General features: G+C 33.2%; 1 protein-coding gene across 2 annotated transcripts; it reads left to right on the forward strand.

The window, feature by feature from the left end:
* Nucleotides 1–6,014: 6,014 nt before the first annotated feature.
* LOC103871477 (ABC transporter C family member 4) lies at nucleotides 6,015–11,623 on the forward strand. Of its 2 annotated transcripts, none has more exons than XM_033272541.1 (8): nucleotides 6,015–8,517; nucleotides 8,638–8,724; nucleotides 8,801–9,466; nucleotides 9,785–10,244; nucleotides 10,324–10,542; nucleotides 10,621–10,922; nucleotides 10,999–11,062; nucleotides 11,148–11,623. In XM_033272541.1, the coding sequence occupies exons 1-8, from the start codon at nucleotides 6,100–6,102 to the stop codon at nucleotides 11,486–11,488; spliced, it is 4,557 nt and encodes a 1,518-aa protein (XP_033128432.1). In that variant the 5' UTR covers nucleotides 6,015–6,099; the 3' UTR covers nucleotides 11,489–11,623. The 2 variants fall into 2 exon arrangements, with proteins under 2 accessions (XP_033128432.1, XP_009147975.1); XM_009149727.3 differs by having other exon boundaries at nucleotides 6,100–8,517; nucleotides 10,324–10,538; nucleotides 10,617–10,922.
* The last annotated feature ends 257 nt before the right edge of the window (nucleotides 11,624–11,880 follow it).

The following is an 11,880-nucleotide window of genomic DNA, read 5'->3' on the forward strand; positions in this document are numbered from 1 at the left end:
CCCATTTTTTGTTAGGACAGCTTGTGTATGTACTCTGTACACATAGAATGTACAGAGTGTATGTACCTGCAACATCACTTCGGACCGTAACAAGTTTTTTTTTGATCTAAAGATTGTAACAAGTGGAAGATATAATGTACACAGAATTGACCTTTTACATTTGTTCTCTATATATATGTAATAAATAATTATTTAAATAAAAATAATAATAATAATAAAAAAATAATTTTTTTATGTTTTCAAATTACATTTTTTCTAATTCGAACATTTTTAAAATCTTTTTTTTTATTTTTTTTTTCAATATTTCTTTTTGAAAATCGAAAATTATGTTTGAAACAATTTTTTATTTCTTTATATTTTTATTATTTATATATATATATATATATATTTATTAAAATCTTAAATTTTGCATTTCAAAAACCCTATCCACCATTCAACTCTAAACCTTAAGTTTAGATTAGTTAATCCTATTAACTATTTCCCAATTAACTATTTGAAATGTTAAATGTTGAATATTATGAGGAATGAAAACAATTTTTTGGTATGGATGTTAAGAGAAAACAATATATTAATGACATAGACCAATTAATTGACATCAAAGTTTAAAGTTCATAACATTTTTAATCATTTGAATCCAAAATATAATTAATCACTTGTTATATAAAACAAGGAGAAATTACATGTTTACCATTTTCATGGTACCATTTTTTATTTTTACCACCACTAATGAGACATTTTCAAAAATATATTTTTCATTAAGTGGCAAAAGACTCTTATGCCCTTGTTATTTATATATATAATAAATCATTATTTAAATAAAAAAAAGTAAAATAAAATAAAATAAAAGAAAAAAAAATAAACATTTTTTTATGTTTTCGAATTATACTTTTTCAAATTCGAACTCTTTTATAAAAAAAAAATTGTGAATATTTTTTTTTCGAATTTTTTTTTATTTTTTTTCAAATTTGTTTTTGAAAAACGAAAATAATGTTTGAAACTATTTTTAAAAATTTTTTATATATTTTTTAAGTATTTATATATTTATTAGAATCATAAATTTCACATTCCAAAAACTCTACCCCGCCCCTCAACTCTAAACCCTAAGTCTAGATTAGTTAACCCTAAGGGTATAATTGTATTTTACTCTTTATTAAAATTGAGGGTAAAAATGGTTAGTGTAAATATGAAAAGTGGTACTATAAATGTGGTATTTGTGTCAATTTCCCATAAAACAATTAGGTTGATATGCAATGTCATATAGTAAAACGTTAACACAAACTATGTTTATTTTATTTATTTTAATCAGTGACAAAAAAAATATATTCCTTTTATTCAAATATAATTAAAAACTAGTTGATGTCCCGCACCTTATGCGGATTAATATATCTATACATATAACAATTTTTAATTATAATTTTTTTAATAAAATAATGATAATTAAAGTAGATACAAATTTTAAATTATTATAAATTATAAAATTTCAATATTGATAAGGGTAATCAATTTATTAAATTGTATTATTTTGTTTTATATTTTTATTTATGTGATGTAGATTTTGGATCAAAATCTTTTTTATAGTAATAATTAAATTAGAAAATTTTGTATGTGAAATTAACACATATTGTATTTGGACTGAAAATAAATCATGTGGTACTATAAGGATTATCAAAAATCACAAATATAAAACATTAACAAATAACAATAGTTTAGAAGTGTTCAATCTGGTAAAACTAAACCATTCAAAACCGAACCAAACCGAAATAGAGAAAATAGTCTAGATTTGGAAGTACCGAGGATGTTATGTTTAGAAAACATCAGTATATGAATATGGTTCAATATATTAAGGTATCAAACCGAATAAACAAAAGAAACTGATTAATTCAGATATATTTGTATACTTATATATAAATTTTATAATAATACGTATTTGATCAATATTTTCAGTAAAAATCAGAGAAATTGGCTATAATATTAGTCATTAAAATTACAAAAATGAGAGAAAAGTAATGATGATATTATCGGTAGATATTGTTAATATCTAATTATTAATTCCTAAATATCATGATAATTATATATTAAAATATATATATTTTTAAAAAAATTAGTATATATATTGGTAAAATATGTTATTGTTTATTAATTATTTTAAATATCATGATAAATATATAGATATCAAAATAAATAAATTAAATAATAATATTAATTAAACTAATAATTTATCATATAACTATGGAAAAGATGAAAATAAGCAAATTGACTAAATAAACTGATTAATTAAGATATATTAGTATACATATATATATAAATTTTATAATAATATGTATTTGATTAATATTTTCAGTAAAAATCAGAGAAATTAGCTATTAGCTAAAATATTAGTCATTAATATTATAAATGAAAGAAAAGTAAAGATGATATTATCGGTATATATTATTAATATCTATTTATTAGTTAGATGTCCTAAATTTCATGTTTATTATATATTAAAATATATTTTTTAAAAATATTGGTATATATATCGATAAAATAGGTTCATGTTTATCATGATTTTAAATATCATGATAAATATATAGATATAAAAAAATATTAATTAAACTAATGATTTATCCTAAAATCATGGAAAATATGACAAGTATGCAAATTAACTAAAATTATGGAGAAGATGACAAATAATCCAAATCATTTCATAAATAATAGTATAGATAGATTTCAAAAATTTGAAAATTCGTAACAAAAGCTCTGAAATCAAATATTTTGATAATGGGTTTATAATTATTTTTCACGTAATTTTGCATGTTCCATCTAGTCATCTACCATTTAAATGTGTAATCATGTTGGAGCTGTTGGAGTCAGAAGAAAGTGTATTAATGTCTCCATGATATATGGGTGACAAGTCCAATAATTGCACAAAAAGTATCGACTTTTCCGCATCGAGTTAAAGTCAATAAAAACTAACGGGACCCTTGTTATCTTTAGTCTACTCGGGGCTCTAAAAAGGAAGACGAGTCTCACACGACCCTTTCCACTCTTGTTTGTTTTTACTTTTAAATACTAGTCTCTGTTGATCTTGTCAATAAAATGAGAAACTTTTCTTAAAGGGACGACTGACTTGTTACAGAAACGTTTGTGCTTTTCTTAAACTAGAATTTTTTGTCAACTAAAATCAGAAGATTCATGTAAAATAGTATACAAAGATATCTCATTCCAATTAATTTGTCTTCTCTTATCAGAAGATACCTTATAATAATATACACAAGAGATCCGAATCCGAATTTCTCATTCCAACGAATTTGTCTTATCTTTGAATTCCAACATATAAACAAAACATTAGCCAACGAATAGTTTGGGTCAAGGTTGTTGGTACATCATCGAAATATCTATATTATTAAAACATAAATATTGTATTAGACCTAACATTTATTTTATAAGTTTTTAAATTAAATACATCTTCCTACTTTTAGTTAAACCTACATTAAATCACTAATACTTTTTTCTTTATACTACTATCAATGTTTCCAAACAATATAATCATTTCTTTATACTACTATCTATTTTCCCAAACAACACTATAATTAATCTTATGTCCAAACAATATAAAATATTGGAACTTATCTTTTTAATAACCAAATATTTAAATAAATTAAATAATTAAAAAAAATATTCAAAATTTTTATAAAAAACGAAAATAAATAAAACTTACTTTTACAGGTTTAAATACTACAAAAACATTTCAATCAATGATAAATCAATTAAATTAAAATATTATTTTATTTATATTTACTACATAATGGTTCTATCATTTATTTAAGTAAGATAACAATTCAATAATAGCCATTACATAAAAAATAAATATGTAAATATTATACAGTGTACAATAACTATAATAACAAAAATAATTATGAAAAAATGTTCAAAATATATGTTATCTAAAGAAAAATGCTTAATACTAATTGTTAACAAAAAATTTAAAGCGATTATAATATAAATGATTAACAAGAAAAATTACACAAAATAATTATAATAAAATTAATTAAGTTATATAAAATGGAGTAATATGATCAAGACATTTATAGTTGTTAATTATATCTATTTTTTTCTCTATCAAAATTTTATAGAAATGTCATAATTTAATAAAATTGTAAAACAATAAACTTTAAAATTTGGATTAAAAGGTGACAAATTATGAAACTATAGCAATTTAAATCAAATTGGATATGTTAACATATCGGGCATCCATCGGTTCAATTGGTTAGTCTCAGATATAGTGATTTTTATAAATATGGATATTTTTAAAACCTAAATTGAATTATCAAATCACCGGATTAACCGATTTGACCGTGGATTCGGATCAAATTTAAAAGCATTGATTTAAATGCAAAAAAAATTCAAATAAACAAAATTCTTACAAATTAACAAAGTATTTATTAATTATTAGTGAAAATTTTCATCATAGAATAATCCGTGCTTGCAAAGTGCGGATCATGATCTAGTTAATTGATTAAAACATCTGAGCTTACATATTTTTAATTATTTATTTTCCAATAAGTCCTGGTCCATCTGATCCTTACCCTATATACCTATTTTCCTATTTTGTTTTTATACTATATACCCTTTTTCAACAATACTATATACCTTTTAAACTTTGAAACTTTCGAAAAAAAAACTTTGAAAGTATAAAATATTTTTCAAAGAAATCAATTAATTAAATTAGCATAGTGGGAAGCATTCTAACAATTTATTTTTATTATTTTGTCAACATCATAATAATAGGAATCAAATAATTAAAGTTGCGACTTTATATATCCAGCGATTGTAAAGTGGAGTGGCAAATTTTTCTGTTCAATTACTTTTTTTGACATCTTCTGTTCAATTACTTTAGTTTAACTCAATCAAGAAAAAGTAGTTTTTATCTCATTTACTCCAAATAGAGTAAAAGGATAATAATATATTTTACTCTCATTCTCATTCCCAATTTTCTCTTTTATTGGGTTTCAACATTTTCCTTAAATTTCTATTCCATTAGTTATCAATCAAAGCTTATTGATGGATTAAAAATATATATAAAAAATAAATTAGTCTATATAAAAAATTAATAATAATTTATCCGTTTTAGGTTGTTTGGACTTAGGATTGGGTAAAAATACCTAAACCAAAATAAATCCAACCCAAAAGATTATATCAAATCTGAAGGGAAATTAATAAAATATTTAAATGGATTCAAAACTTTTTTTGTTTTAAAAATAATCTGAATCCCAACCAAACCAAATATTTTAGATATTCAAAATATCTGAATCGTGCTCTCAAACTTAAATATTTAATTTTTTTAAGATTTAATATTCAAAAAATATTCAAAATACTCAAAAATACTTGAGTTATACAAAATGCTTGAAAATTGCCAAGAGTAAATATTAAAAATATCCAAAATACTCAAAACACCATAAACATCATAAATACCTACGATTGTTCATCCAAATATCTAAATGGAACCAATTTCATATTATTTTTAGATATTTAGCATACATTATTCAAATTTATGTACTGTATATATTATTTTTATTTTTAATTTATAAGGTATATTAGAAATTTTAATATATTTCCATAACTTAAATGAATATCTGCCAAGACCGAACCTGCAAAGAACCAAAAAATCCTAACCAAAATTTATAAATATTGGATTTAAATTTTTATTTCGAAAATTTTGAAATCCGAATAAATCCGAAGTGAACTCGTACATGTACCAGAATGCCGACCCAAATTAGGCTGGATATTAATAAAATTTATATATTTTCTAAAAAGTATATATTCTTTATATCATTGTGTTTGAAAACTCAACACAAAAAAATTGTAGAACGGCTACGACGCTAAAGCAACCGCAGCCACGGATGTTGAAAACCAAACCCGAAACGTATTCACTTGAAAACAAAAATACGTCATCACAAAAACCAAAATACATTTATTGCCCGTCAAGAAAAAATAGAAAAGAAGTATTTATTGCATTATAATACTATAGTATATGTTGTTGTCATAAATGAGTATATAATAAACACGTGAAGACCAGAAGTTGTCTGAATCGAATCTCTCTATTGTTTATCTGGGAAGATGTGGTGGTTTTCTTCTTCTCCTTCTATGTGGCTCACCGAGCTCTCATGTTCTTCGTCAGCTGTCATAGAATCCACATCTTCTCTTCCGGTAGCAATCCAATGGCTGAGATTTGTTTTCCTCTCTCCATGCCCTCAACGTGTTCTCTTCTCCGCCGTAGATCTTCTATTCATCGTCCTCCTCCTCTTCTTCGCTCTTCACAAACTCTTTCGCCCTTCTTCTTCCACTGTCAACCGTAACGCCGACGTTACGAAACCACTTCTCGAAAACCGTGGAAGAATCCAAACGAGAACAACCGCATGGTTCAAAACGACAGTCGTAGCCGTCGTTCTATCGTCGTTTTGCTCCGTCGTGGTTTGTGTTTTGGCGTTTACGGGGAAGAGACGGACTCAGAGACCATGGAACGTCATAGACCCGACGTTCTGGCTAATCCACGCCGTCACAAACGCCGTCATCGCAGTTCTCGTCCTCCACGAGAAGAGACTCGCAGCTCTGAGTCATCCCTTATCGCTAAGAATCTACTGGCTCTCAAGCTTCGCCGTCACAGCACTCTTCGCCGTCTCCGGGATACTCCGTTTCCTCTCCGCCGGTTCCGACGTAGAAGACGTGGCCTCGTTCTTATCCTTCCCCTTAACAGTCTTTCTCCTCATCGTTTCCGTTAGAGGAACCAACGGCGTCATTATCACAACGGAAGAGAGAAACGGTATAAAACCAGACGACGTCGTTTTGGAAAAATCTGACAACGTCTCTCTTTACGCATCCGCTTCGGCTTTCTCCAAGATGTTTTGGTTATGGATGAATCCTTTACTCAGCAAAGGCTACAAGTCACCGTTGACGCTAGAACAAGTCCCCACGCTTGCTCCAGAACACAAAGCGGAGAGGCTCGCGCTCGTCTTCGAATCCAACTGGCCGAAACCGTCTGAGAACTCTAACCACCCTGTCCGCACGACACTAATAAGATGTTTCTGGAAAGAGATCCTTTTCACCGCGATATTAGCGATCGTGCGTCTCTGCGTCATGTACGTAGGTCCAGTCCTCATCCAGAGCTTCGTCGACTTCACATCAGGCAAGAGATCCTCGCCTTTGCAAGGGTACTACCTAGTCCTCGTCCTCCTAGTCGCCAAGTTCGTCGAGGTCTTGACCACGCATCAGTTTAACTTCAACTCGCAGAAGCTAGGGATGCTTATTAGATCAACTCTCATCACCGCATTGTACAAGAAAGGCTTAAAGCTCACCAGCTCCGCGCGTCAGAACCACGGCGTCGGTCAAATCGTGAACTACATGGCTGTCGATGCGCAACAGCTCTCTGACATGATGCTTCAGCTCCACGCTATCTGGCTTATGCCGTTACAAGTGACTCTCGCGTTAGTGCTTCTCTACGGAAGCCTAGGCGCGTCGGTTGTAACGGCCGTCGTCGGCCTCACTGGTGTGTTTGTGTTTATCCTCCTGGGTACTAAGAGAAACAACAGATACCAATTCAGCTTGATGGGGAACAGAGATTCTCGTATGAAAGCCACCAACGAGATGCTTAACTACATGCGAGTGATCAAGTTCCAGGCCTGGGAGAATCATTTCAACAAAAGGATCCTCAACTTCAGGGACATGGAGTTTGGTTGGCTCTCTAAGTTTCTCTACTCTATCTCCGGAAACATCATTGTCCTCTGGAGCACGCCCGTGCTTATATCCGCTCTCACGTTCGCCACCGCGCTTTTCTTGGGAGTCAAGCTAGACGCTGGGACAGTGTTCACCACCACGACCATTTTCAAGATCTTGCAAGAACCCATCAGGACGTTTCCTCAGTCTATGATATCTCTCTCGCAGGCGATGATCTCTCTGGGGAGACTTGACTCCTACATGATGAGCAAAGAGCTGTCTAATGAGGCCGTGGAGAGATCCATTGGTTGTGATGGTCGTGTCGCCGTGGAGGTTAGAGATGGAAGCTTTAGTTGGGATGATGAGGATAATGTACCCGCGCTTAAGGACATCAACTTTAAGGTTAATAAAGGGGAGCTCACGGCGATAGTTGGAACCGTTGGTTCAGGAAAGTCTTCTTTGTTAGCTTCGGTTCTCGGCGAAATGCACAGAATCACGGGGCAGGTGAGGGTCTGTGGGAGCACAGGTTATGTAGCGCAGACGTCGTGGATACAAAACGGAACGGTTCAAGACAACATCTTGTTTGGTCTTCCGATGGTTAGAGAGAAGTACAACGAAGTTCTCAGTGTCTGTTGTCTGGAGAAAGATCTGCAGATGATGGAGTTTGGAGACCAAACTGAGATTGGAGAACGGGGAATCAACCTCAGCGGAGGGCAGAAGCAACGTATACAGCTAGCACGCGCGGTTTATCAGGATTGCGATGTGTACTTTCTTGATGATGTTTTTAGCGCTGTGGATGCTCATACCGGTTCAGACATATTCAAGGTAAGAAGGAACACATAAGAATCTTGATGTAACTTCAAAATGCAACACAATTTGATTTTTTGTTATTTTTTTTGGTAATCATGTTAAAATTGATTCTTGTTATTGTGGTGTTTCTTGTAGAAATGTGTAAGAGGAGCTCTGAAAGGAAAGACCGTCTTGCTAGTAACACATCAAGTGGACTTCTTACACAACGTTGATTGCATTTTGGTAATATTCAAGCAATATTTTATTATAATTAAAACGAGAGATATGAACTTGTTGTACTTACGACATGGAGTTTCAGGTGATGCGAGAAGGGAAGATTGTAGAATCAGGAAGATACGACGAACTAGTCAGCTCCGGTTTGGATTTTGGGGAGCTTGTGGCCGCACACGAGACATCAATGGAGCTAGTTGAAGCCGGTGCAGAATCTTCATCAGCAGCAGCAACAATCATTACATCACCCCGTCCAAGCTCACATCCGAGCTCACCAAGAACTTCCATGGATTCTCCTCACTTAAGTGATCTAAACGACGAACACGTCAAGTCGTTTCTCGGCTCTCAGACCGTAGAAGACGGCTCGAAACTCATTCAAGAAGAGCAAAGGGAGACCGGGCAGGTTAGCCTGCGAGTTTACAAACAGTATTGCACCGAGGCATATGGCTGGTGGGGCATTGTCTTTGTGGTGTTCTTCTCTCTAACGTGGCAGGGCTCACTGATGGCTAGCGATTACTGGCTCGCATACGAAACGTCTGCCAAGAATGCTGTTTCGTTTGACGCCTCTGTTTTCATTCGTGTATACGTCATTATTGCACTTGTTTCCATCGTTTTGGTGAGCTTGCGATCATATTACGTCACCCACTTGGGACTCAAGACCGCTCAGATCTTCTTCCGACAAATTCTTAACAGTATCTTACATGCTCCCATGTCGTTCTTCGACACCACACCATCCGGAAGAATTCTCAGTCGGGTAAGAAAACTTTCACCTTCTCAGCCTATGTACATATAAGTGATAGGGGTGGTCATTTCGGTTTAAATTCGGGATTGGTTTGGTTTGTTTGGATCAAATAAAATTTTAACCGAAACTGAAGGAGTTAGTTTGGTTTGTATTCGGTTCGGTTTAGTATGCCTTTGTTCGGTCTAGTTGGTTTTAAGTTTTGTTTACAAAAACATAATTTTTATAATACATAAAATAAATCATTATTTGACACTAAATTATTAATTTCTTTATATTAGCAAACTAAGATTTGATGTTAAACGGTTTGTCTCTTTTGATTCTTCTATGCAGGCATCGACTGATCAGACCAACGTCGATATCTTCATCCCATTCATGCTTGGACTTGTGGCATCAATGTACACTACTCTGCTGAGCATTTTCATAGTTACTTGCCAATATGCTTGGCCAACGATATTCTTTGTGATTCCTCTTGGATGGCTCAACATCTGGTACCGGAACTATTACCTCACATCTTCCCGTGAACTGACGCGCCTGGACTCGATCACTAAGGCTCCTGTCATCCACCATTTCTCGGAAAGTATAGCCGGAGTGATGACAATCAGATCATTCAGGAAACATGAGTTGTTTAGGCAAGAGAATGTGAAACGTGTTAACGCCAATCTTAGGATGGACTTCCACAACAATGGTTCTAACGAATGGCTCGGGTTTCGGCTAGAGCTTATTGGGAGCTGGGTGCTCTGCATCTCGGCTTTGTTTATGGTAATGTTACCAAGCAACGTGATCAAACCAGGTACTGATCACTAAACCGCCTTATAAGTAGTTGATACCAAATGATATCACTCATGAAATATTCTTGTGGTCTGATGCAGAAAATGTCGGCTTGTCTCTTTCGTATGGATTGTCTCTGAACTCGGTTCTGTTTTGGGCAATATACATGAGCTGTTTCGTCGAAAACAAGATGGTTTCCGTTGAAAGGATCAAACAGTTCACTGATATTCCAGCTGAAGCCGAGTGGGAGAACAAAGAAAACCTCCCACCTTCGAACTGGCCCTTCCATGGCAATGTACATCTCGAAGACCTCAAGGTAAGTTAACATCAAACCAACCTTTACTCCTCAAAATTTTCAAGAAGGATCTCTTTTTAACTTTTTCTTAAACAACAGGTGCGGTACAGACCAAACACTCCACTTGTGCTGAAAGGAATCACTCTGGACATCAAAGGAGGAGAGAAAGTCGGTGTAGTTGGACGGACAGGAAGCGGGAAATCGACGTTGATCCAAGTGTTGTTCAGGCTTGTAGAACCATCAGGAGGAAGGATAGTCATCGATGGGATTGATATATGCACTCTAGGGCTGCATGATCTAAGATCAAGATTCGGAATCATTCCACAAGAACCAGTCCTCTTTGAAGGAACCGTGAGGAGCAACATCGACCCAACAGATCAATACTCTGACGAAGAAATATGGAAGGTGATAATGATAATTAACATATGATGTAGTTAAGATAAAAATCATATACAATAATCTTTTTTTTTTGTTGTTCTAGAGCCTCGAACGATGCCAACTCAAGGATGTTGTTGCTACAAAGCCTGAGAAGCTAGATTCTTTGGGTGAGTACTTAAAATATTATACATTTTCATGAGATATAATAAAAATCTTGAATGAACTGAACATATATATACTTGATTGTTACAGTGGTTGATAGTGGCGAGAACTGGAGCGTAGGACAAAGACAGCTTCTGTGTTTAGGCAGGGTTATGTTGAAACGAAGCAGACTTCTATTCCTAGACGAAGCAACTGCATCCGTAGATTCACAAACAGATGCCGTGATTCAGAAGATTATCAGAGAAGACTTTGAGTCGTGTACTATAATCAGCATAGCTCACAGGATTCCAACGGTGATGGACTGTGATCGAGTCCTGGTCATAGACGCAGGTAAAGCAAAAGAGTTTGATAGCCCGGCTCGTTTGCTTGAGAAGCAGTCACTATTTGCGGCGCTGGTGCAAGAATACGCTCTCAGATCTGCTGGAATATGAAAATTTAAAGGATTGCCTGAATATTTTAAGCTCTTTTTTTTTTAAACTGACAGAGAAAATGTCGAGATTGTTTATTGTGTAACTGAATTAAACGATTAAAATAAATTTCGAATAGTCAAATGTCTTTTTTACTAACGACATCGTCTAAGAGGTGCTATAACCTCTAAGATTTTATCCATCCCGTCTTCAAGTGATTTCAGAGACAAAACATCCTATCCGAGGCCTCATCACAAGAAAACCAACAAGCGCCTAGATGCCCTAGCCGCCGCTTGAGCACTACCTGCTACAGATGATCAAGAACCTAAAATCGCAAGGAGACGACTCTTCCATACGAACATCAATCCAACATGCCAAAGAGCCACAACAACTCAGGTAAACCTTCAACTTTAATT

The sequence above is a fragment of the Brassica rapa genome, chromosome A06 (assembly GCF_000309985.2).
Source record: "Brassica rapa cultivar Chiifu-401-42 chromosome A06, CAAS_Brap_v3.01, whole genome shotgun sequence".
Lineage (NCBI taxonomy): Eukaryota > Viridiplantae > Streptophyta > Magnoliopsida > Brassicales > Brassicaceae > Brassica > Brassica rapa.